The 27,468-nt window shown below is 43.2% G+C and overlaps 1 protein-coding gene across 3 annotated transcripts; it reads left to right on the top strand.

Moving 5' to 3' along the window:
- emilin1a (elastin microfibril interfacer 1a) lies at positions 1-25,803 on the top strand. Of its 3 annotated transcripts, XM_068708700.1 has the most exons (13): positions 276-325; positions 2,377-2,566; positions 14,145-14,261; positions 16,141-16,346; positions 16,764-16,863; positions 17,180-17,288; positions 17,377-17,586; positions 18,822-20,099; positions 21,657-22,071; positions 22,379-22,504; positions 22,654-22,671; positions 22,772-22,906; positions 23,969-25,803. In XM_068708700.1, exons 3-13 carry the CDS (start codon positions 14,188-14,190, stop codon positions 24,286-24,288), a joined length of 2,991 nt encoding a protein of 996 aa, XP_068564801.1. In that variant the 5' UTR covers positions 276-325; positions 2,377-2,566; positions 14,145-14,187; the 3' UTR covers positions 24,289-25,803. The 3 variants fall into 3 exon arrangements, with proteins under 3 accessions (XP_068564799.1, XP_068564801.1, XP_068564800.1); XM_068708698.1 differs by lacking the exon at positions 2,377-2,566 and having other exon boundaries at positions 1-325; XM_068708699.1 differs by lacking the exon at positions 276-325 and having other exon boundaries at positions 2,317-2,566.
- The last annotated feature ends 1,665 nt before the right edge of the window (positions 25,804-27,468 follow it).

Below are 27,468 nucleotides of genomic sequence, written 5' to 3'. Positions count from 1 at the left end.
ACAGGAAACTTTCCTTGTTGTTGCTCCGCTCCTCAGTCAGACTCACCGCTTCAGCGACTGAAATGCACTTGACTGGATCTACTCATCCCGTGAAGTCATGGCTCTGCGTCTTCACTCACCGACGGCGCGTCACTGAAGACCTCAGACAGTAACCGTGACACCTTTCCAGGACAAACTTTTGGAGCTAAACGACGGTTCTTTTTTTGCGGAGGATGGAGACGGGGTTTTACCTGCTCGCCTGCTTCTCGTTGGCCCGGGTTAGTTGGGGTCTCGGTTATGCGGAGTCCGGTGTTCAGACGGGACAGAGAGCGGCCAGCAGACACAGGTAGGGTCAACGTGAACGGAGTCACACGAGTGTGAATGTGTTGGTTGTGTTTGCGTCAGGAATAAAGAGAAGAGCTGCAGTTTAAAACATTCAGTGTAAAAAACGTGTTTTTGAAATGTAGCCTATGATGAACTGGTTCTGTAGTGAGGTGCGGGGACGTTCAGGGGTCCTTTAGGGTCCCTCATAACCAAATATGAAATAGTTCAGGGCTGAAACACAAGCGATTAATCCGATTGATTAATGTGGAGATTTGCTGTTTATTTAATTTTATACAATTATGAATGGAATATGTGTGTTTTGGACTGTGAGTGTAAGAACAGGCTATTTGAATGGTCTTCGGTTCTGGAACATTCTTCATCAAAACAATGAATTGATTAATCGAAAAACTATATATAACATCAAAAATAATCTTTGTTTGCCAACCTAATGTGGGATTCACTGTAATAAATAATTCATTGAATAAAATAAATAAATAAAACATGATCTCACTCAAATAATAATAAAAAAAGGATCATTTAAGAAAGACTCTCCCATATGGGGCAAACTGGGGCAAAATACTCTCAACATTGGGGTCATTTTCCTCATGAAAGTCTCTTCCTGAGACCATGGCGTGTAAATATTGTCCCTTTCAGAAGCACACATGATGTTAATTCTTATTTTCAGAGGAAATGTCTTATGGGGGGGGGGGGGGGGGGGGGGGCAGAGCTGAACAGGGTTTATAGGGATTATAGATATTTACTGTTTCAGGGCCCCAAGTGCTTCTCGCTTAGAGGGGAACTCATCAGTTTGGCAAACAGGATGTCTCAGTCAAGGAAAGGTGAATGGGCTCTACGGGGGGGGGGGGTACTGGACTCTGGACGTCGTCAATCCAGAAGACTGATCGGCGTATAATTGTGGAGTTTCAAATTGAGCGATTCCGACTGCCGTCTTGTCCTATTTTATGGGGACAGTGGGGAAGTCCTTCAGATCTCAGAGACGCTTGATTAATGGTCGCTTGTAAATCAGTGATGGCTGTTGGAGTCTCTGCTCGTAAAGCTGTTAATACCATCAGTGGACCGACACATGTTTGTTTTTATGCTGCTGCTGCCCCCATAGTGCGTTATTAGCATGTCATTGAGCTCATTGAGGGCCCCGTGTGTGGACGCCCCCCCCCCACCACCTCTGCGGACAGATGTGCGACTTGTTTGTTGTGCGGGGTGGTTTCGGCTACACCGATTGACTGAGAGCGTAGGTGTGTGTGTGTGCACGAATAAAATGGTGAGGGAGTGAATGAAGTCCATCCCTCACATGTGGTACGTGTCTGCCTACATGTGTTTGTATTTAACGTCTGTGTGTGTGTGTGTGTGTGTGTGTGTGTGTGTGTGTGTGTGCATGAGAGCCAGGCCAGGCTACTGGGAGTTGAGCTGCTGCAATGGTAGCTTCTATCAGGTTTCTCTCCACATGCTGCTGCTGCTGCTGGGGCGGCCTGACTGCTGAGACATGGATGGTTGGCCTCTTTGGTGTATGATGAAGTTGAGCTGTTGGCTACTGGGAGTGGGAGAAAGAGGGGGTACAGAGAAATAGTGAGAAAAAGGGGAAAAAGATTTATTGACGAAGTGAAATGAGTGGCAAAAAGTCAAGAGGTGGAGGTAGGTGATTATGAGGGGGGAAAGATAAAGCATCGGATTGACAGAGGGTGAGATAAGTGAGAAGCAAACAAGAGGAGTAGAAGAAAAGAAAAGAGAGAACCGAGCAGGCGTGACAAGAGAGGACGAAAGAGTGAGAAAAGGAGGGGAGGAGCAACAGGACAGGAGATAAGACAGACTGACAGTAGAAGAGAAGATCGGGCCGGGTCCTCAATGGCCTTCCCCCTTTTCTGAACCCAGCCGGCTACGAAGGAGTCAGCATGGCTGTCCTGTGACGTACACACACACACATGCAAACCACACACACACACAAAGTGATGCGTCGGGGGGGGGGGGGGGGGGGGGGGGGGGGAGAATGCGCTGGCCCGTGGCAATGCGGTTTGCCCTTCTGACACCCATTTGAACTCCATTGATCTGTTTTGACAGATGTGCGAAGTACTCCATATGCGATAAAGGCTGTCGGATGAACTGAAGGCATCCAGCGAGGGGTCTCATGCGGGGCTTCAGGACGAGGACCCCCGGGCCGTCCGACACATCTCCTGCCAAAAAATTTCAGAGCTAACACGTCATCCCGCCGGCTCCAGAAAGCGACGGAGGAAGAGGGACGGGTCTGAGTGTAGGTGGACTGCTGATCTGTTTAGGCTCACGTACGGTTTGGAGAACATCGCCACTGGAGGGTAGCAAGAAGCAGATACATTAATCATACTTATTCTCCACTTATTTCCTTACGTTAGCATCAGGGTGCTCCACAAAGACAGACAAATGGGCACACTTAAAATAGCCTGTTTTTATGGCCTTCTGCTTTGTGGATTGTGGCAGGAAAATCAGGAGAGCCAAAGAGACAAACACTTTGTTCTGGGGCCATTAGCCCGAGAATGGCCAATAACACTGCATGCCAAGCCAAGTTCAGGTTTTCATGATTTGGGCCGGGGCTTAGTTCCATGAATGAATCCTTTATGCTATAGCATAATCTCAATTACTAGTGTCCTTTCAAGTTTGTGGTGCCAGTTTGGGCAAGGCCTTTTCCTGTCTCAGTGTGACAATGTCCCCGTGCACAAAGCCAGAGCCAAACAGAAAGGGTATCTCCTAGTTTGGTGTTGAATAATTTGACCGACCTGCACAGAGCCCTGAACGCAACCTCATCCAACACCTTTGTGGTGATAGTATCTCCAAGTCAGTGCCAGACAGGCCTTTAAGTGACCGGCTGTTAAGTATAAATAAGTTTAAATAAAATATAAATAAGCAGAGAGAAACAACACATTAAAAAACAATGCAAGCCATGTAAAATCAAAGAAAGCGTAGGATTCCTGCGTTAAGTGTCTTAAAGCTGCATTTTATCTAGTGTCCACCAGGGGGCGACTCCTCTGGTTGTATAGAAGTCTATGAGAAAATGACTCTACTTCTCTCTTGATTTATTACCTCAGTAAACATTGTAAACATGAGTTTATGGTCTCAATCTCTAGTTCCAAGTCTTCTTCAATACAGCATGATGTTCATTTAGTAAATTATGGTCCATTTAGAGTCAAACAGACCATAAAGCAGGATATGCTTTAGGGCAGGGCTTACTGTGATACCATGACATTGTCCGGTCTGGGTGTTGCCCGTGTTTTTGTCATACAACTTTAACCCTTTGACAGTGTGTTTTCATTTCATAAAAGTTAATTGTTAACACAACATACGACTGCAAAGTTCAGGCGTTTGCATTATATGTTTTGCCGTCCACATGTTTTTGGGCATATGTTGTAAATACCACACGTTCTGTCACTCATCCATCAGGACATTCATACATATTACTGCTCCAGATAAAGGACGCTGATCTTGAGGAGAATGTCAAAAATAGATTATTTTTTTCTTATTCATCAATCGTAAACATCAAGCTTCAGTCCTTCAGAGTTAGATAACAATGGCTCCTTTCTAATGCTGACTTTTGGCACCAATATTTGAGAATCAAACAAATGCAATACTGTCCTCTGACAGTACACCAGGGAAATGAAGCCGAACTCATATCTCTTCTACTCTAATCTATTTTTGCTAATGATATTTGCCTGTCTACTTACATACACCAATGGCAATTATTACTGTGTTTACACACACAACAACAAAAGCAAGACAACGGCCAAGCATTGAAGTGTTCTCTGATGTAGCTATATCGTTAAATATCACGGGGGCTGACTCACTGCATTATTTGAATGGAACGGAACAGGGTGGACCAAGAACATGTGATTGGTCGACACTTCACCGCGTCATTCAAGCGCTGAAAAAAACACAGAGACAAGTGTCGGACGTCAGTTTGTAGCTTCATGTCACTGTTGTGATGGCATAGAAATAGTTCATGCCTCTTCTGTCGCTGGTGAAATGTAGGAGGAGTATAAAAAACTTCTGGAAGACATTTAACATCTGTAAGTTATGTACTCTAATGGTTGTAGAGAATCTAAATAATTAAAAGGCAACCTGGGCGCAGAGAGAATCATTTTCAGTAAGCTTCTTTTAATAATTGCCTCTGGAGCACGCAAATCGACCCCAGTGACTCCAGAGCAGCAGAAGTTTCTTAGCATATAAATGCTTAGAGAGCATTATATATATATATTTCCCAGAATGCATTGTAATATGGTGAAAAGGCCTAGTCACTACAGTTGTGATAGAACACCAAAATGCAGCATTAAGTCGCCAGGCGAATGGACTGAGATGGGATTCTCCTCGTCTTGACAGACCTCAGAAAACATCCAAACTCACTTCATCTGTGAGGATTTTCTGCTAATTAGTGCAGTAAACAAATCTCATTATATATGGTAATGTGTACGTGAGAAATGGGATCCTTTCCAGTCACAGCCGTTGTGAGTTAATTACCATAGTTCCTAGCATACATTTCATTTAAGAAAGCCTTGTTTACCTTGTTTAGATAAACTTACATAATGCTGTAGAGATTTGGATCCCTTCCCAACACTCTCCCCATTCAAACCGCACCAGAACGACTGAACCTGTAAATCTGTCTCAACATACAGAGTAAATGGAAGCAGACATTTTCATACTGAACTCACTGTTTTATATGTCAGAGCAGTCAAACTAAAGTTCTACCTGCATAAATAGCCTGTGCTACTTTTGGCAAGTGTAGCTTTATGGCCTTTGAGGAGACGTGTGTCTCAAAATGCTCATGCCTCCATAAATGGTTAAAACTCAAGCGAGCCACAAAGAAAATCTGCGGCCCTCCGAAAAGGACAGGCGACAGACGTATCTGAGCAATAACGCTAACGCAAACGTCAGTATCGTGGACATTCTCAGTATATCTTTGTGACTGCCAGGCTAAACAATCAGAGAGAAGTTTACACAGTCACGCTGTCCCCAGATGCTGGAACCAGTCCAAAAGGGGAACAAAACGGTGCGTGTGTGAGACCACAGGAATGTGTGTGTGTTTGCCTTTGTGTGTGTCCGTCGGTGTGCGATCGCTCGAGCGTGAGTGAGTGCACCCTAGTGTGCGCGTGGTCGTCTGCCGGCGGTCCGTGCTGTACAGGGGTATACCTTTACAAGGACGCTGGAGGGGCTGCTTGACCTTTTGGGCCGCACGGTTCAAACGCAGAGGCACGCCCCCTTTCCATCCACTCATTCAGGTCGCTGTCGAAAGCCTTCCCTTGAAGCTAAATGAAAGATCCCTCAACAATAGGCGCCGCCAAGTGCTTTCTTTGTTTGAGTAGTAACCCCCCCCCCCCCCCTTTTTTTTTTTACCCCTTTCTTTCATTCCTTCTTCCTCCCACTTACTCTCCCTGTCACTTTTGTTAATGATTGTTCCAGTTTTTACCCACAATGCTCCTCTGGAGAGGAGGGTGAATAAATTCAACCTGCGTGTGCTGATATGTCAGACATCTTCCTGCCCTGGCTGTGAAGTGTCTGTCTGCTGTTTTATTGAGGCAGGGAAATTTACTGGGAAATAAAGAGATGCTCAGACAGGTGCAGGAGTCCCTCTCACGCTGAGTTACAGCTCAATAAATACAAATAAAACGTGTGCAATAGAAGTTTCGCTGCCGCTGCTGGGCAGAGAAGTAATGAAAGTGTTAATGTGTGTCTGTAGGAGGACAAAGTGTGTTTGTGATAATTAACAGTGGTAATTTACATGCGCTTTACGTGTGTGTTTAGGCTTGTTTCCCGTGTTTGTTTGCGTATCCGTCTATTTATTATTATTATATAATAATATATATATAATTATATATTATTATTATTATACTATTAGCGATAGTTAACTATGATCAACAATATCATTTTCCCCTTCTCCTCAATCAACAATAGAGCAAGAGCTCAGTGTCTGCATTAAATCAATTTCCCCCGTTATTTACATTTAATTGCCTGGTTGGTTCACTCTCAGTTCTCTCATCTGTGTTGCTTCCAGACGCATTGGCAGAAAAGCTCTAAAAAACCCTCTGTGCAGTCCCTGTCCAGCAGCACCAAATATGAGACGGATCAAAGTTCACACAGTGGAGCTTTCAGCTGCTAATGAAACAGATATATTCCTCAGGTGATGGTGGAGAGCAAAAAGGAGAGTGATTATTGGACTGGCATTAGCCAGGCAGACCCAAACATATCTCCAAACGAATGAAAATGGTGCTCCGTATCTGCGTAAAGTAGCTACTGCCATGTCAATTTGTAAGGTAATAATATGTTTATGTTGTGTTAACAGCTAGTTTGCACTGCTCCTAAGTGGCCAAAAATCAACAGGTGTAAAGCATGGACTGTATATAAGAAGTGGACAGAGTCACTGTGAAGTCATCCATTGGTTTGTGGACTGCGGTTTTAAAGCCTAGAGTTTGACGTTTGGCCGTTGCCATCATGACCTTTTGCAACCAGTGAATAGAAGTGACCATATTTGGACTGAGAATGAGTGACATAGAGACCCTCTATACGGCTCTGGTAGCAACCTGTCAATCACAAGGTAGCCCCGCCCTAAAGCATACTCTGCTTTATGGTCTATTTGACTCTAAATGGACCATAATTTACTAAATGAACATCATGCTGTATTGAAGAAGACTTGAAACTAGAGATTGAGACCATAAACTCATGTTTACAATGTTGAGTGTTGAGTGCAGTGCATATTCGGAGGGAACCGATTGCTTGGCCCCTAGAAGTGCTCATTGCTCATTGACTCCAGGGAAGTGAAGACGAGTTTGGTTGTAACGTCAATATGTCCAGCATCAAGCAGCAAAAGTGAAGTGCAGTCAATGAGGCCCTCCGCTGGTTCCTAAAGAGCTATGCAATTGATTTTTCAAAGATCATTAATATTGAAAGTGACACGTGTCCAAATTGCACCAAGTTCAACAGTGCAGGTATTTGTGTCCCCATCTATACACCTACCAAGTGTGAAGCAGATCGGATGAACTGGTGTCGAGATGTGCGAAGGAGAGACAGATACACACAGACAGACAGACAGACAGACACACATAGACACACAGACACATAGACACACAGACACATAGACATATAGACACACAGACACATACACACATAGACACACAGACACACAGACACACAGACACATAGACATATAGACACATAGACACATAGACACATACACACATAGACACACAGACACATACACACATAGACACACATACACACAGACACATAGACACACATATACACAGACACACAGACACACAGACACAGACACACATACACACAGACACATAGACACACATATACACAGACACACAGACACACAGACACACAGACACAGACACACATAGACACACAGACACACAGACACATACACACATAGACACACAGACACACAGACACATACACACATAGACACACAGACACACAGACAGATAGACACACAGACACATAGACACATAGACACATAGACACACAGACACATAGACACATAGACACATAGACACACAGACACACAGACACACAGACACATAGACACACAGACACACAGACACATAGACACACAGACACACAGACACATAGACACACAGACACACAGACACATAGACACACAGACATATACACACATAGACATATAGACACACAGACACACAGACACACAGACACACAGACACATAGACACACAGACACACAGACACATAGACACACAGACACACAGACACATAGACACACAGACACACAGACACATAGACACACAGACATATACACACATAGACATATAGACACACAGACACACAGACACATAGACACATAGACACACAGACACATAGACACACAGACATGTACACACATAGACATATAGACACATAGACACACAGACACACAGACACACAGACACATAGACACACAGACACACAGACACACAGACACATAGACACATACACACATAGACACACAGACATATACACACATAGACATATAGACACACAGACACACAGACACACAGACACACAGACACATAGACACACAGACACATAGACACATAGACACACAGACACACAGACACACAGACACATAGACACATACACACATAGACACACAGACATATACACACATAGACACACAGACACACAGACACACAGACACATAGACACACAGACACATAGACACATAGACACACAGACACACAGACACACAGACACATAGACACATACACACATAGACACACAGACATATACACACATAGACACACAGACACACAGACACACAGACACACAGACACACAGACACATAGACACACAGACACACAGACACATACACACATAGACACACAGACACACATACACACATAGACACACAGACACACATAGACACACAGACACATACACATAGACACACAGACAGATACACACAGACACACATACACACATAGACACACAGACACACATAGACACACAGACACATACACATAGACACACAGACAGATACACACAGACACACAGACAGGCAGACAGAGATTCCTTGCTTAATAGTTAGATAGCACTAAATAGGAATGTTAATATGGTTTCATTTGTATCACATGCATTAGCCAGAGTATGCACGTGCACATGGCGTCGCCATGCAGACTGCTGATGGTTAAACTCTGTTACACTGATGACTGCACTGGAGTTAACCAGATGTGGATTCGCCAAACCAATCAGTTAGACCTCAACTTTGAAGTCTTCCCAAATGTGAAAGTGAAACATGGTGGTCAACAACATTTGGTTTCACGAGACAGACGGCATTAAGGATGAGGACTAACCGGTTGGTCGGTTTGCCACGTCTGGTTAAGTCTGAGAAGGAGCAGCACACAGTTTGCCTCGTGTTACACCAAAACTCTCCACGTTGAAATAACGTTGTGTAGCTTTTAACAACGTCTGGCTGCACAGCATGAGTCATCGAGGTCTCTCGAACGTTTAACAGAAAGCATTGTACTCTAGTTTGACATTTCCGTCTTTATCTGCTGCTGGCCTGATAAACATTCTACAAATTCATATTGTGGTTGTAAACATTTGCTGATACGTGGGGGAACTGGGCTGTTTGTGTGCAGTGTTTTTCCTGTGGTGCTGATATAGTGAAGGAAACATGGAGATTAGCTGCTCATTGAATGGAAGACCACGCACCCCCACTGTCAACCATTAAACACCATGTTAGGCCGTATGCTATCATTGTTGTGTGGAGAAATAAGCAGGTTAGCCATGTTTGAGTCTATGTATATGCATGTCTTAGTGACCTTGTCTGGCTGCGTAAGTCTCTCGTCAACGTGTGGTGTGTTTGTCTGTTAAATGGTGTGTGTGTGTGTGTGTGTGTGTGTGTGTGTGCGCGCTTGTAATTGTTTTTTACGCTTATGGAAAAGATGCCAAGTCTAGTTAGTGAGTGGACTTTCATCTGGATTAATGGGACTTTATAGGATTACTGCTCGGAATGCTTGAGTCGATGCTGGCTAGAGAGAGAGGGAGAGAAGGAGAGAGAGAAGGAGAGAAGGAGAGAAGGAGAGAAGGAGGGAGAGAAGGAGAGAAGGAGAGAGAGAAGGAGTAGCCAGTGGTTTGGAGCTGAAATGTTGTGTTCAAGGTGTCACTTGAAACACATGAAGAAATCCACTGTTCTCTTTTTTTATTTTTGTGAAGGGCATACGCCTAGAAGCACAGCCACACACTCTCCCAGCGCTGCGCTAACACATTAGTCATCCTCCCACAAATATAAAGGCTCCTCTTATGTATCGGAGGGAGAAGCTGGATGATGGAAAGATGGAAAGAGAGCCATCGGTGGGGTGTGTGTGGGGGGGTATGTACAGTAAGTGCGAGTGTTTATGGACGCTGCGGAGTCGGGAGGAGCTGTGTGGTTTTTTTGTGCATGTGTCCACATCTGTGTCTGCTCAGTGGTGAAAAAATGGTTGAGTTTATTTACATAGAACGCGGTGCCTGTTCTCCGTCAGCGAGGAAACGCTGCCAACTCCACGCTTTATCTGTGACCCTGGAGTCAGTGCGTCAGGATGACAGATTGGCAGGACGGGCCCGCTGAAGCACAGAGACGGAGACGACGCAGGAGCTGTTCTGATTCATCGCCTCTGTCCCCTTTTCTTTTTTTTTGTACATGTTGTGTATCCCTCCGTTGTCGGTCCAACCCCTGATGGAGATGATGGACTCACGTTTCTCAGAGACTTCCAGTCCAACATACACAGTGCAGTATAACAGACCTCAGATAACTCAGCAAACCCTCACACGGCGTAACCCAACAAGAATCGCTGCGTCGGCAGAGTCACCAGAGCTTCAAGCTCTGATAGAAGCATTAAATGCAAATCTGTGGCTGGAGGAGGCCATGTGAATCGCTGTGAGGAACCACACATCTCACAGGACACTTGTTGATTCCAGCCAAACGACGTACCAGATTTCACTTTGAATCAGCTCAAGGCAACATGGCATACTGTGAATATGCACAATCAGCAAAACTTACAGTGAAAAGTTTCTGCACGAGCTGTTTCGTCTTCGTTTTCCTGAAGCAGAAACTAAGCGCAGCCGTCTCACACACACACTACTGGCCTGCAATGCTATATGGCTACTGTGTAACTGTAATCAGACATGGCGTGGTATAGAATGAATTATATTTTATATATTTAGGGTCATGCAAACCATATGACTATGATGATGATTTTTAAATCCCACATTGTGCGTAGTAGTGGGCTGTACAAAGAAACTACACTTGACCTTTACATTATTTCTAAGAAGAAATCTTACTCATTTTCTTCCTTAGCTCCAGATATATTGAGTATAGTCCCAACAATACTGGACTTTTAAGGCTGATACCGATAAGGATATTTAGATATTTAATGTCTGATTGTCAATATGTAGACAAAAGATTATTAAGATCCTTTTTTTCAAACAGAATTGTTAGCAAAACAATATATATATATATATAATATAATACTTTAAAGTAGTAATTATATATATTATTTATATATATTTCTTCAACAACAAAAAATATGTTTACATAAAAGATTTTTGTATTTCCTTAAACAATGTCAATCCGACATTTTTTATTGACAGTGACATTGTCAGGTATAATTATTCATTGCTGTTATCACCTTTATTGTATTTGGGTGGTGGCAGAAATCCCTGAGACATTAGCAAATACTGTAAAACTATTTGTTTGCCGAAACACCCGAAGAGGAAAGTGAAAAAAAATGTTTTTTAAGTATATATATTTAATTCAGGTCAACCAACCCTCCTGAGAAAAACGTTTAAGAAAAAGAAAACAACCTCTAACAGTAGAGTGAGGTAATTAGTCCTGTCCACTTTCCCACGTACGGTAGCAACAGGAACAAGAGGTCACAAGGTGCAGGGGAGGACCAAAACATGATAAACTCTCTCTGTCAGTCAGACAGGCTCTGGAATGAAGGGGAGGATCGAGTCTTACTGGAACAGAGGAGAGGTGTAGTCACACACAGGGGGAGAAAAAAACAAGTTGAAAGGGTGAGAAAGGATATGAGAAACAGAGAGGGACAGGGAGGGACAGGGAAGGACGCAGGTGGAGAGGGGCGAGTGGGAAGAGACGGCAAGAGTGAGAAAAAGAGTGAGATGGTGAGAAAAGGGTGCACACAGACAGGGAGCCTAAAAAATAAGAATAAAATGAGTTACACAGAGGGAGACATGTAGACAGAAAGACAGACACGAGGACAGACAAAGTGAGGAAAGCTGCTGATTGACTCTCCAGCATGAAGGAACTCCTTGTACGTTCCCACTTTTATCCGTAAAATCCTTCATAGCTCTGCTCCGACGAATCTGACTGACACTAATTGGCCATAATAACCATCAGGGATGGGGATTCTGGGTAATACAAAAATGATGATGGAAAGCGTCTGAAGGACGTCTGTGTCTTAAAGCTATCTGCAGTTGTTATCAAGAGAGATATCTGAGGGTGAAGGGAGGTCAGAGGGATGAGGACAAATTGAGTTACATGTAGACGGGGGAGTGTGTGTCTCTTCTAATTCTGTCCCTTTGAGCTGGAGGACATTTGGTGGAGCATTTAGCAGCTGTAAACTAGATATTTCCCTCAGGAGTTGGATGAAGAGGGAAAAAGTACTGAACTGGGAATGAATATTCCACTTACATTCGCCAAGTGGTCGGAAACACGACTCCTAATGAAGCTCATGCTGCTCCGTGTTTCTGTGAGTTCACTTTATCAACCTATGTGGACGCAAAATCAGTGAATCCAGGGTTAAATCTGAAATAGAGAAAAGCCCTTTTGCACTTTTTTTTTTGTAATGCAATTAATTTGCACGATAATATATTTTTTTTATCAAACTGTTAAATTAGTACTTTTACTCAGAATGCAAACATTATGAAAAAGCAACGTCATATTATTATGCAAGGCGAATATAGGCATCAACCAATCAGGTTGTGTGGAATGTACACTTGCAAAACAAACACTATAATGTTCAACAACACAGAGGGTCTGTAGTCATAAACTCTAGTGGACGTAGTCATCATGACGTCAGACATTGGTTTGTGGCCTGCTGGTATGAAGCCTCGTGTTTGGTGATTTCGCCGTCGCCATCTTGGAATACGGCCATGTTGTTTTTTTGCAACCTATAAACAGAAGTTAGCATATTCGGAATGTGGAGGAGTGACGTAGAGACGCCGTATACGTCTCTGGTAGCAGCAGAGCGACCTGTCAATCACAGTAAGCGCCGCCCTAAAGCATCCCCTGCTTTATGGTCAGTTTGACTCTAAATGGACCATAATTTACTAAATGAACATCATGATGTATTGAAGAAGACTTGAAACTAGAGATTGAGACCATAAACTCATGTTTACAATGTTTACTGAGGTAATAAATCAAGAGAGAAGTAGAGTCATTTTCTCATAGACTTCTATACTTCTGAGTGAAGCCAAATGCGGAGGTTGTTGCCTGTCTGTAGTCTGAACCATGACCTCAAACTTTATTACTCTTTTCAACCTTGACAAAGGCAGCACAGATCAAATCCACGCCTTCTGTTCTTACCTTTCACAATAAAAGCCCTAGAAATATATGTCAGGCGCTGCTCTGGGTCAACAGGATCCAGGTAGTCGGTCCTCTGCCAGCATAAATCTATTCAAAGCTTTTATTGTGACTTTTTTGTGTTACAACTCTATCAAATTCTCATTGTGTGAATAGTTTTAAAGTGAAATATTAGCAAGAGAGTATTCCGCATTATTAATGTAATTCATTCGCCATGCCCCCAGTGTGTAAAGGCCTTAAGAGTTAAACCTCCTGCATGAAAGCCGGTTTAACCTCAAGTGTTCAACCATAAGTTATATATATTAACTAATAAAAATGATTCATTGTAATGATCTACACAGCCACTTTTTAGCTCCATGTCTTAGTCTTCCAGCGAGGAATAAATACAACCAATGGTAGTTTTTCACATGGATATGCAGTGTGTGTGTGTGTGTGTGTGTGTCTTTGTGTGGGTTGGATGGTGTGGAGTTGGGGAGGCATACAATGGCAGCCATTGTTGAAATCATGCAGTTATCCTGAACCGATCTGGCATTTTCAACAGCGGACAATTTCTCATGAATGTTGCACAGAAAAAATAATCAGTTCATGGGGTTTGAGATATTGATCTGTAAATTCAAAGTGTCCAGATTTTTGATTGTTATTTTTTTTGTGCCAATCTTTCATCTGTTCTTGCCTGGAGACAAAGAGTGTATACAGAGTGTAAGATGGCTGCTAAGTTTGCATCAACGCCCGACTCTAAACTCACTGCAAGTCATTTCCTTGTGCCTGTGCTTTCTCAGGAACTGGTGCGCTTATGTGGTGACACGCACCGTGAGCTGTGTGATGGAGGACGGGGTGGAGACGTATATCAAACCAGACTATCAGCGCTGCACCTGGGGCCAATGTCCTCGAGTCGCGTGAGTATCCATCCCCTCTTTCCATTCGCATCTTCTCTGAATCCTCCTCTCTGTCGCTGGAATCTAATCTGTATTCTATCCTGCTCTTCCAACTTCCTCTCCTCGGCTCCGCAGAAGATTGTGCCCTCTATCCGATCCGTCTTTTCCCCGTTTCCTGTCTGTGGATACTGAATCCACTCTGCTCTGCTCCTGACCCGGGGGACATCCAATATTACAAATATCAGAGCACATTTACTAAAGATGTGATGGATGGAATGATTTTTTTTTTCACAAATGTCCTCGCAGGACAACAGAATCAAGCGCTCCTGATGTTTCTCACCCTGTCGGCTGACTCCGGTCCGACTACCTGATCCCCCGTGTCTGCCGCAGGGGCCTCGGCCCTAAACCTGGGCTATGCTAAGAATGAGGCTGACAGGGGTTCCAGGCACCGCAGTCTGGTCTCCCACCCTGTAAAAACAACCTCTTCTTCTCCGTCTTTCTCTTTATGAGTCTCCTCCTTCCTTACTCCTTCTCCAACTCCTCCTCCTGCCCCTGTTTTTGTTTTGTTTTCCTCTGACAGTATCCCTTTTTCTCACGCTCCCAGAGCGAGGAGCTGGAAGATGAAGTCTTTACTGTGGTGCAGAAAAAGGCCCCTGCGATACCTAGAGTGATGTTTGTGGGTTGGCATGAAGGAGAGTGAGTTGGGGCTTGTTAATGCGAGACGCTGCCGTAAATCTTTAGTGAGACTTCCAGCCAATTCTGGTCTATTTATTGCATTGTTACTCTAACAGGGAGTCTCTTCAGTCGCAGGGCTAAAGGACACATTAATGATGAAGCAATCCAAGTAAAATATTCAATTTTTTCAGATGTCTCTGAGCGGCAGATTAAGATTTAGTAGTGGCTAAATGCAGTTTTGGAGAATGGGAAGAAATAACATTCTGTAGTTTACAAAGAGCTCTTAATCCCATCCATCATCAGTAGACGAGTTGGAGCTATTTCCTAGACAGCCGATGACTCAGTGCATGTTAACATCAGCAGTGTACTGCGGTGGTATCCAATGCAGTGTTAAGGGACTGCTACGGGTCCTTGACTGGGTTATTGTGATCATGCTACAGATTTTAAGTTTCAATGTTGCATTCTAACACGAGTCAGCTATGCTCAAGTCCCAAATATCTCTGGAGTTTGAAGACACAAATCATCGGACTAGGAGTCACAGTCATGCTAGCAGCTCTGTGAGGCCGCACTTAGGCACAGGGATGCTCTGAGCTAAATGCTAACCAATGATAATGCTAACATGCTGATGGTGTATAAGGTCCACCATGCTCCCCGTCTTAGTTTAACACAAAGAACAGGAGGGAATGTTGGGTATGTTTTGCAGGAATTGGGTCATAGACCAATGTACATAAGAATTTTGACCTGATGAAATCAAAGAAATTCTGAGTCGACTCACGATTTTGTAGACAAATTGATCAGTTGATTTAATCAACAGATTTGTAAAAATGAGTTCCTCCACAAAGAATCACACAAAAGCATCACTTTAAATATCGTGTTTACCTGAGACCTGCCAATTTCATTCAGCATGAAAATGTAAATCCTAAAAAGCTACTAATCAACTAAAGAAATCTTAGTCGACCAAAACAACCGATTAGTCGACTAATCGACCCAGAGGGGGCAGCCCTAATAAAAAGTCAAAGGATCACTGCATTTATTAGGATTCACCCCTCGGGACCATACATGTCTGTATAAAGTTTCATGGTGATCAAGCCAATAGTAGCAGAGATATTTCAATCTGGACAAAAGCGGTGGGCCGACCAACCGTCACACCAGCAAGTCCATCATTAGTTTTAAATCTCTTGTCAAACCAGAACAAATGAAAGTCTATTTCCATTTTTGTCCACAGCTACCGGACATACAGGAGGCCGAGGTATAAGGTGGCTTACAAGATGGTGACGGAAATGGAGTGGAAGTGTTGCCACGGTTACTCCGGGGAAGACTGCCACGATGGGCCGAAGGGAACTGGCGTCACCCAGGCCGGTGGAGGGCGACCCCGCGTCACGCAGACGGGCTTCAACGCGGGCGACGGGCAGAGAGGAGAGGGCAGAGACGGTGAGAATCACATCTACTTAAAATGACGTTCAATGACGTCACAGTGACTCATTTTGTGGAAACGATAACATGCTCAACATGTGCAGAGCATGTCTAAAGCATGAATGAATGAATGTGTCTTACTTTTCAAGTCAATATGTGAGAGCAAAATGACAACTTTAAGCAGATCTAGAGACAGTTATATGAAACATAACATTTAATATGCTGACTTCCCTTAAAGCCCCTGCAAACATGCCATAAGCTTTTCTCTAAAACATTAAATATTCATGACTAAATAAGCAGCAATCATGGGTTTTCAGGGCCTGTAACAACTCTGTCCGTACATATTAAAGGTTCCATACTTTGTAAACATATAACCTTCGAGTCAAACTCCACATTTCCTCTTTCGTATTGACATTGGTCATTCTTCATCTCCAGGTGATGGGGAGAAGATCAGACAGCTGGAGGAAACGATCCGAGGTCTGGCCAAAGACCTCCACAACATGCAGACCACCATCCACGGCATCAACCAGCGGCTGTACGTGAGCGCTGTTTTCAGCACATCACATGTTTGTGTTATTCCATGGAGTATATTCACCTGCTGCATCGACATCTGCATTAAAATGCTGTTTTTTATTTTATTTCAGCAGTTCAGTTTAGTGAGAAAGCGCTTGTTTATGAACATAAATACAGAGATTAGAGTTAGGATGCTCCATTCAGATGAAGCAATTATTCTTGCATCCTTCTCTTTGATGCTATAAGTTATACCTCTTTTTATGACCAAAACCTGAGGGAATCTCAACTCTTCTTCTTCTTCTTCTTCTTCTTCTTCTTCTTCTTCTTCTTCTGTGTAGGCCTGGTCTGAACGGGGCTATTGTCCCTGCTGATTCAGCTCAGCCACACATGAAGGAAACCATCAACAGCATCCAGACCAAGCTGGACCATCTCTACAACCAGACACAGGTAAAACTGTATCTTTATGGTTAGAATTCCAATGCAAAGGGTAGACTTTTTTTTTTTTTAACTTTACGTGGACATTTTGCTTGCTCAGGTCCATGACCAGACTCTGCTCAACATCAACAACCACCTGGTGAACGGAGGAGGCAACGAGCTGGACGGAGTGGCCAGAGGAGGAGGAGGAGGAGATGGAGGAAGAGGAGGCGCAGGAGGAGGAGCAGGGGGAAACCAGCTCACCACCCTGAAGGAGGAGATCCTGACGGAGCTAGAGAGAAGGGTGTCTCTTTCCTGCTCTTCATGCCAGGTGAATCTCACTATGTAAAAGAAACACATTACCGCTTTGTTTCAGCCACCCTGTGGGATTTCTACTTGTAGTTTGTGTAGATGTACAATGTTTCTGCTTCGCTCCCCGTGGCCTTCTGTGAGGGATTTCTGCTGCCTGAAGCCATAAAAAAATATTAGCCACATCCAGGCAGTAAAACAAGAAAATTGCATTCGCACATAATCCACTGCATTAACAAAAAATAAAACAATACTGCAGTGAAAGGAAAGATAAGGTAAATTGCAACGAGGCCAAAAAACTATTTTCCAGCAGTTTGAAAGAGTATAAGGATTAGGATTTAACATAAAACAATCATCACGTGTCTAAATTAAGTTTTTATTTTGCCTCATTCTACGTGCTTTTGTTTTCACTGTAGGTTTACTGTCACCTCCGTTATGCACTGCTCAGCTGTATTGTGTAGGGAAGAATTTAATAGAAATAATATTTATTTGGGGTATTGACAAGGATCAGGAGCAAAAACAAACTGAGCTCTTTTAAAACGAGAATTAAAAGTCAGTAACCTCAAACTAAGGTCTTTTTTAAAATGTAGTTTTTCTTTTAATTAATGAATTAACTAATTATGTTTTTTATGCCTCTTTCTTCTTTTACTTTGCTTTTAAATGTAAAGCACATTGAGTTTTTGAAATGTAATGCCTTGCCTTTTCTTTGGAGCTGGCAGTCAGTGATCTATCTATGTGTGTTATACAAGTGCTATGCATAATAATATATAATAATAATAATAATAATAATGATAATAATAATAAACATTATTCATAAAGCTCTTTTAAAAACAAAGTTACAAATTACTTTACATGGTTGAACCAATATTGAAATATTTCAGGACTTTAAGCCAATGACAGCAGGAAAAAAAATAAAAATAAGACACTGCTAAAATTAAATAAAAGACGTTTTTTGAAAAGATAAGTTTTAAGATGTGATTTTGCAAGCTTCATCAACACAGTATTGTTGTTTTTTTATTCATCGAAATTGAAAAAGCCAATCAACCTCACAGTTCAGATTAAAATGTCCTCCAGTTGTTGGAACAGACTGTAGGTGTGCACTTTACTCCATTTGATGCTCAGGAAGGGGGCATTAGATACTATTTGCTTTCAAATCAAACAACTTGGGACACAGACACAAACACCTCAATACATAATCAGTACAAACTATAGAACCAGCAAATTAATTCCAGTCTTCATTATCCCTGTTCCCTTCAGGCTGGCGTGGAGGACCTGAGGCGCCAGCAGCAAGAGGACAGGGAGCGCATCCAGGGTCTAGAGAAGCTGATCAGCTCCATGGACCAGCACCTGAGGCAGAGCCTGGACATCTCCCGCAGTGAAACCCAGCGCTCCCAGGCCTGCTGCAACACCGTCACCGAGCTGGAGAAGAGGCTGTCCACTCTGGAGGTCCGAGTCACCTCCACGGCCAACAAGTGCGACGTTGTTAAAGGCCGGCTGGACAAGGAGCTGGCAGGGACGGGAGGCGGGAAGGGACGAGTGACGGAGGACAGGTTGAACGGCAGGCTGAGGGAACTGGAGAAGAGGGTGAATAGCACCGTGAGGAAGACGGAGCAGAGGTGCACCAACACAGGGAACAATGTGAAGGACAACGTCCAGAGGGATGTCACGCAGCTGCGCATCATGGTCCTCAGCCGGCTCGACGACCACGGCTTCAAGATCGGCAAGCTGGAGCTGGACGTGGCCGTCCTCGGAGATACGGTCAGGGACCACAGCCGCCGTTTAAGTCACCTGGAGAACATCACGGCCTTCCTGGACAGAAAGCTAACGTCCACCACGAACATGTGCAATGAAACCTGTGGGCCTAACGGGAAAGGCCGCAAGACTGATGACACTGTGAAAACCTTAGAGTGGAGAGTCGTGGCCAACCAAGAGGACATCCAGAAGTTTAACACCAGGCTAAATGACCTGTCCGTGTCAGGGGACTCGCTGATCGACAGAGTCATCAACCTAACGGACGACGTCAAAAAGATAATAGCTGTGACGGGAGAGAGCGGCGAGCATTTCAACCGGATCGTCACAGAGGTCGAAACGTTGGGCCGTGATCTGGAGGACTGTTCCATTTGCGGCAGCGTGGAGGAGGACCTGCGCTTGCTCGCCAACTCCACCAGGACCAGCCTCGGCAAGTGCCAGGCAGAACTGACAGATCTGCGGAGAAAGGTGGACTCGGGAGAGTCGGCCTGCTCTCAGGTGTGCTCCAACCTTCAGGAGGAGGTCGGGCGACTCAGAGAGGAAGTGGAGGAGTGCACGGGACAGTGTAAGGTCGACATGAACGATCTGAAGAAACGGCTGGACGGTCACGGCGTCCATAGCGGTAGATTAGGGGGGGATCTGAAGTCCATCCAAGGACAGCTGGCCGGGGTCATGGTCACATTTAGCTCCATCAATGACACCCTGAAGGGCCTGGTGAGGACTGTGCAGACACATGGAAACACGCTGACCGATCTGAGCAACACCAAGGACAACATCATCTCTGAGGTAAGATGATGTGGTGATGATGAGGGTGATGTGACTGCCACTGCCTGTACACACGCCAAAATGTGAAATACTCGCCTGCAAATTTTATATTTCTAGAGCTTTTATTGTGAAGGGTAAGAACGGAAGAAGTGGATTTGGTCTGTGCGGCCTTTGTAAAGGTTAAACGGAGTAATAAAGTTTTCCGTCTTGGTTCAGACTACGGAGCTTCAGTGTTATTGTTTCATGGATATAGGTATACTGTTACAAAGCCTTCTCTATGCTGCCAGGAATTAAATGCTGGTGGGAAAAATATTGAATAGAATCAGCCTTTTGACCGTAGAATATAAACTCTCCTCAAGTGTCTAAAACCCCCAAATCTTCCAGGAAAAATACCGAAGACATGACATCAGTATTGTCAATGGTAACGACTGCCTAGCTGAAGAGGTAAACGTGTTTAGTATTTTACAATAACAAGACTAAGAGACTACAGCCATGCTAGCGGCTTGCCTCCCAGCCACTTATTCTCAGGCTCATTCATATGAACGGAGGAAGGAAAATAACTCTGGATTCGCCCATTAGTGTATTTTACAATCTAAGGACCTAATGATTTAAATGAGGGCTATACATGTTTTTGTACTGGCAAGCTGATTTACTTCAAAAAGATATATTCACTGAGTTACAGATGTCTTTTTCCCAATATAAGTCTGTGGGGAAACAAAAGTCTGTTTGGGTCCAATGGCATCACTGATCAATCTGGACTCAGTCTGGAAATTGAAATTCCACCTTTTGGCCAAATGTCAAATTTGTTTCAAAGCCCAGCATGCTTCATGGGGGCCTGGCAGAGCGGTACTTTGAACTAACATCAGCATCAGAACGCTAACATGACAATGCTAACATACTGATGTTAAGCGGGTATAGAGAGCATTAGGGATGACGTATTTTTGAAGGCCAACCCAGGAAGTGTATCACACTCGATCCCTCAACTAAAAGCCGCTATGTCTTGAGCCACGCTGCTAATGTGGCTAAAAAAGCTAAGATTTAGTGAAAATAATTGTAAACTGTGTAACACAACATGGTTTCCCACCTTGTTCCTTGTTGAATATCTCATGACCCCTCAGATGTATCTTGCAACCCCATTGGGGGTCCCGAGCCCCAGGTTGAGAAGCACTGTACTAGTACGTTCTAATACATACAATAGAACTAGCCCCTCAGAATGAAACAAGAAAGATCAAGCTACTATTATGATCATAATGATGGTAATTGTGATGATGATCTGTGTTGTGTTGTTCATAAAATGTTCATAGTGAAACAGAGCTTTTCTTTATGGACTTTGAAAACAACACTATGTCAATCAAACAGGCCTCGTGGTTATCTTGGAAACAGTGTTTTCACATAATATTATCATAGTAGGGAAACATTCTTGACAGACAAGCTCGGATAATATGCTTACATATTTTTGTGTGTATAAGATACCGTAGAAAAATAAATGTCAGCAAAGACTGAGAAATGTATATTTTTAGTAGAACTTTGTCAAAAGAAACTCATTCACTTTAACAAGCATCCCCCACTCTCTACAAGGTGGACATCTTGCAGAAGGAGCTGACGGATCACGTCGACGACTCCAAGATTCAGTTCGACAACGTGGGCAAAGAGATCCAAATAATGAGGAGCAACTATGTGACGGAGGTTGGGGAGTGCCGGCGGTCCAGCGATGGCCTGGAGAGAAGACTCTCCAAGCTGGAGGGAGTGTGCGGACGCCTGGATTCCTTTTCAGATGGCCTGGAGAGGATCAGGGAGGGCCTGAACCGACACGTGTCCGGGCTGTGGAACTGCGTTAATGGACTCAATGTCACGGTGACGTCTCACGGAGATCTCATCGACGACATCCAGAACGTCCAGCTGGAAAATGTCCACTCCGACATACACAGACTAAACTCATCGGTGGTGGACCTGGTGGAGGAGTTCCACAGTTTCATAGAGCAGGACTTCATGGGTGAGTCGCGGGGGCACGGGAAGAGACAGAAAGGGAGGCAAGGTCAGGGTGAGGGACAAATGGACCAGAGAAAGAATCCAGGCGAGAAGTGTTCACTTAAAGAGCCTTTAAAGTCTGCAATCTGTCTGAAAGAGGAGTTTTAGTAAACATGGGGGTGAAAGGAACGCCGGGTTAAATGTCTTAGCTTTCTTGGCCTACTGTGCATATTTTTAAAAGAAAAGAAACTATTTTTGTTGGAGAGCATTTTCTTTCAGGAGGGTATTTTTTCCCCAGCTGTGATGTTTCATGAGATGTTCTCCTCCCCCAGGTCCATCTGGTCTACCGGGCCCCCGTGGAGAGAGAGGCGAGCGTGGAACCCAGGGTCCTGTAGGACCCCAAGGGAGGGTCGGACCCCAGGGCAGAGAGGGCAAGCAGGGACTAGCTGGACCCCCAGGTAAAGACAACAAGCTTAGTCTCCGAGTTAACAGTTACTGATTTACAAGCTCTAAAGTTGTACGATACATTCTGATAATACAAAATAAACAGCAAGAACGACTTTGTTGGATGATTAACTCTTTTTTTGTCTTTCATCTTACTCCTCAGGTCTAAGAGGCGAACAGGGTATGAGTTGTTCTTACTAAACAGCAATGAAAGCACTCGTTACTGTTAGATCTTTCCTTTCGTACTAACTCCTCCTCTCTGTCTCCCCCTTGGGCATCAGGTCCTGCAGGGTCCGATGCCCACGTGCCTCGCCTTTCTTTCTCCGCCGCACTGACCCGCCCGATGAGAAGCGCAGGAACCATTGTGTTCAACGAGGTCTTCGTCAACGAAAATAGGGTCTACAATCCCAAAACAGGTGAGCTTCAGGTCGGCTGGAATTGTGAACAGCTGCCCTCTGAGATCAGAGCTCTCTTTTTATAAGATCACCTCCAGGAAAAGTAGTTTTTTTAATGTGAATTTAACGGGTCAAATAACCCAAATCCCAAAACATCATAGCCATTTAGATGTTTTTTTTGTTTGTTTTTTTGCTCAGGTCTTTCAATATCCCTCTGATATCTACTGCCAGCACCTAAATTCAGTGGTGAAGTGCAAGGATGACGTATTTTTGTTGGCCAACCGCTAAGTTAGCATCACACTGGTTCTCTCAACAAAAACCTAATGGGACTTTTCCATTAGATGTTGGATTATTGCAGAAATACTTACGTTTTGTTCAACAAGATAATCTTCACAAATGAACATAACTTTTATGATTTTTTAAGCGTGGATACAATCGGCAGAAGTAAAAAGCTAACGTCAAGCTATAAAGGAACTACACCACGGCCACATGAGTGTGACTAAACACATGGAGGGTGTGAAGACGGACTAGTTGGCGTGATGAAGTTTATAGTCTCATTTAGCTACTTGTTAGCAAGCGCCTTTTGTTTAGCACAAGTGAAAGCTTCTAAATTCACCACATGGATATTTACAGAACAAAACGTTAAAATCTCTTCAGCTTGCGTTAACCACAGACTTTTATTTCAAGCATCTAAACAAAAACACATTCAAAAAACTCATTGACTTTGAAAGAAGGGAACACCGGAAGTGCAAAAATGCTGACTCATTTCCTGGTTTTAGGACTCATTTCTGCCCCACCAGACTCCCCTCTGTCGCATTGAAATGGTGGCAGAAATCAAGCGATATCTCAAATCATGGGCAAATCAAACCAAAGTTATCTGCATGGCTCCATCTGCAGGCTGTGTTTGTAGGATGACCCGACCTTTTAAAATAGTGGTGTGTGTTGTCTTTTTAATGCCATCCAACAGGTTTTGTTTAATTAAAGTTACTTAGCAAACAGCGATCCAAGAATTTTGATGAAATAAGGGAATTTGAGTTCATACACAGCATTAAGTCCACCATGTCACCGGCTTCCATCCTCCAGGCTATTTCACAGCTCCAGTGAGTGGGAAATACTTCTTCAGCGGCATCCTGACGGGCCATAAGAACATGAAGATCGAGGCGGTGTTGTCCAAGTCCAACACTGGCGTGGCCAGAGTGGACTCGGCTGGGTACCAGCCCGAAGGCCTGGAGAAGCCCATGGCGGAGGCCAAGCACATCCCCGGAGCTGTGGCCGTCTTTAACATCATCCTGCCCATGGAAGCCGGGGACACGGTCTGTATCGACCTCGTCACCGGCAAACTGGCCTTCTCTTCGGAACCGCTGACCATCTTCAGCGGCATGCTGCTGTACGAGACCACCTGATCGGACGCGAGGTTGATGTAACCAGTCTCAATCTGTCTGCTGGACTGTGAGAGACAGAGCCACTGGCTGGAACAGAGACTAAAATAACTGGACTGGATTCATTCAGCAAGGACAAAGAAAGTCAAATTTTACTTTCTGTGCTAAAAAGGAAGGACAAAAAAAGTCCTTTCTAACCACAATCATTTTTTGTGTGTTTCACAGCTTTAAGGAAAAGAATTTGCGCTAATGTGTTTTTATTCTATGACATGTTGTCTTCAGAAACAAAAAAGCCACTGCAGGGTTGTCTTATAATTCCATATTTCATGCTGTTCTACAAACTTGAATTCTTTACAGATGACACGGAGATAGCCCTCAGGTCTGTCTTGTGTTAAGGAAAGGACATTTGCTTTGATGATAAAAGATAAAAGATGTGGGGGTCTTTTGTTTTCAAATGTGCAGAGGTTATTGCACACTATTTTTTGTACTGTTTCTAACTAGTTTCTTTTCTTCAAGCTCACAGTTTCGTTTTGACCACAGGCAAATTCCCAGAAACATGACGCTGAATGCCAGTTGTCTTAGAGTGATGTAAGGGACACTGTCCAAACCACCGTTCTTTAGAGGGAAATGCACAAATGAAGTCACTGACAGTTCAAGACAGAAACCGCAGCATTTTATAAATCACACTACAGCAAAACAATAAGACCATTTTAGGACATTAGCTATGCCCAGAAAACACGAGGGGAGGAGGAGGATGGCCGGGGGGAAGAATGGGGATTTCTTTTTTCTTTTTTTTCTCCCCTTGTCCTAATAAGGCCCATCTAACGTTGGTGGAGGATCAAGAAGCTAAAGTTATGAAGCTGTTCCTATCATTCTATCTTACAGTGGAATTTTTGTGTAAAGCTACAATAACAAATAATGAAGCTGAACTTTTGTCTCTAGGCTACAAATCCCATCTCCTTCATGAACACACACACACACACACACACACACACACACACACACACACACACACACACACACACACACACACACACTTCCTGCCTTTAGAAGTCTAATTGAAATGACTCCAGAAGAAAATGTGTGCATGATATCAACTGTGTAGATATTGTTGAATGGATTTTTAAAGGAACATTGCACATTTTCTGCAGAGATGATACAGCAGATTGGGCCACATGCTGCATTAAATTGACATTGGAAGCAATACATGACTTAATATCAGCATATCAGGGTTTGATCCTAATGCATTGGTTTTTTTTCCCCCACAATTTTTCCTTTCCAGTTTGGGAATGTAATTTTATATGTATTGTATAACCTCGAAGGAATGTAAATATTTTTCAGCGGTTTCGCCCACATAAGATTTTTTACGAGTTACCACTTCACCTTGCCAGGTATTGTATATGTTTTGTATGTTTTTTTGCCACATGTGTGCCTCAAATACAGATATCCAGTTTTACACAGCTGATGTCGGTAGTCTTGCATTTATCTGGATTGTGTTCCGTTTATTAAATGAGCCAGTACGTGCCAGGTTTTACACACCGTTTAGCTTGCTTCAGACTTATTTCATCTGGCACTTCATTGGCTTTCACAAATACACACAGCTGGGACGACTTTCTATTTCTGGCCCCTACTTTAAACCCCCTCTCAACTCTTCGTCTTGACTGCAGTAGGTTCATTTTAGCTGAAGACTTCAAGAAGATGGTTGATAAGCCACTTGTTATGCTGCACTGCAGTGACACCCTGTGTTCAGTGTCTAACTCGCAGCTGGGATGACGCTGGTGAGGAACCTTGAAGGAGAGAGTATCACATGTCTTTGCACATTCATTACTTATCAAGAGGTCTCTTTATAAACCCTTTCTGCACTCAAGTCATTCCACCGTCACTCACGCAGACAAAGTCATCCCTGAGACAATGTAATTGATCTATGTGCAAAGAAGTGGTAATTCTACCTAGGCTACTTAAGGATGTAAGGATGCATGATAAGATGGGACAGATGTAGCCTACATATGGTAAGCTGTTTGAGCATTCAATAGCTAGACTGGATCTGCATTGCAGATATCCTTGATTAAATTCTTCTCAGTCCAAATGAACATTTCAGATGCCACAATTGCATTTTTGATATGTAACATTCTGGATATCCGCTTTAGAATTCTTACTTGGAAAAACTCTCATTTAAGATATCTACAATCAAATTATTAGATCAGAATTTATATTCCAGATATCCATCATGTCATTTTTAATATCTAAAATACAGTATAGTAAAAATGTCATTACGGATACCCACAATTGGCATTATGACTAGTAATAATGCAATTTCAAATATACAATTATAATAATGACTGGAAACTACAATTACAGATATCCATAAATGTATTGTGGATATCTATAAGCAAAAATAGTAAGCAAAAAGGGCTCACTTCAGTTCAACATTTGGATTGCAGATATCTTTAATGAGAGTTTTTCTTAGTGAGAATTCTAATGCGGGTATCCATTCTGGATATTAAACATGTAATTGTAAAATGAACAAAAGTCCAATAGTGGCCAAGGTGATGTCATTTTAGTAGGAAGAATGAAGTTCTAGATACATTTTCTAAAATGTTCTTTTTGACTAGCAAGGATTATTACTGCCGTTTTAATGAATTTGCTGGACTAGTCAGAATGACGTTATAGATATCTTGAATAAAAAGTCTGACTAGTCATATAATAACGACTAGTCAAGATGACTTTGTTAATACTGATGATAGTCAAGCTTGGCTAATAAATGTTTTAACGGCTTGTCATGCTTTTCTAGTGAAAATACAATTTTGACGAGGAGAAATGCTATTTGGGATATCTAAACTGTAATTACAGAGGAGTGTGGTTCCATGAATGTTAAAACGGCTTGCCATAGCCTACATGGTGTTTGTGCTGGTACTGTGTGGACCCCAGGAAGACTACAAACACTACGTGAAAGCTAATAGGGGTCCGCGTAAAGAAGCAGATTATGATTCGAATGCTGGCAGAAACATCAGATTGGGAATCAGGTGAAACAACACGTGGGAGTCCGTGGGAGTCCGTTACCAAATGTGACGTTTAGGGAACAACGTGTGGACATTTTAAGTAACGCTGGCCTATACTATTTTTAATTGTATTCAGGTTATTTGTTTAAGTGTATTTCTGTTGTGTAGTTTATTTGGATATATATATATATATATATATATATAT

This window comes from Cebidichthys violaceus, unplaced genomic scaffold, assembly GCF_023349555.1.
Source record: "Cebidichthys violaceus isolate CVI_PGR_0920_01 unplaced genomic scaffold, fCebVio1.0.p SCAF_14, whole genome shotgun sequence".
NCBI classification, from domain to species: domain Eukaryota; kingdom Metazoa; phylum Chordata; class Actinopteri; order Perciformes; family Stichaeidae; genus Cebidichthys; species Cebidichthys violaceus.
This window is presented reverse-complemented; position numbering and strand designations above follow the sequence as displayed.

Coding starts and splice junctions, on each gene's coding strand:
- emilin1a (XM_068708698.1), top strand. CDS start 213: ATGGAGACGGGGTTTTACCTGCTCGCCTGCTTCTCGTTGGCCCGGGTT. Junction 326..14,144: donor AGAGCGGCCAGCAGACACAG/GTAGGGTCAACG, acceptor GTGCTTTCTCAG/GAACTGGTGCGCTTATGTGG. Junction 22,072..22,378: donor CATAGAGCAGGACTTCATGG/GTGAGTCGCGGG, acceptor CTCCTCCCCCAG/GTCCATCTGGTCTACCGGGC.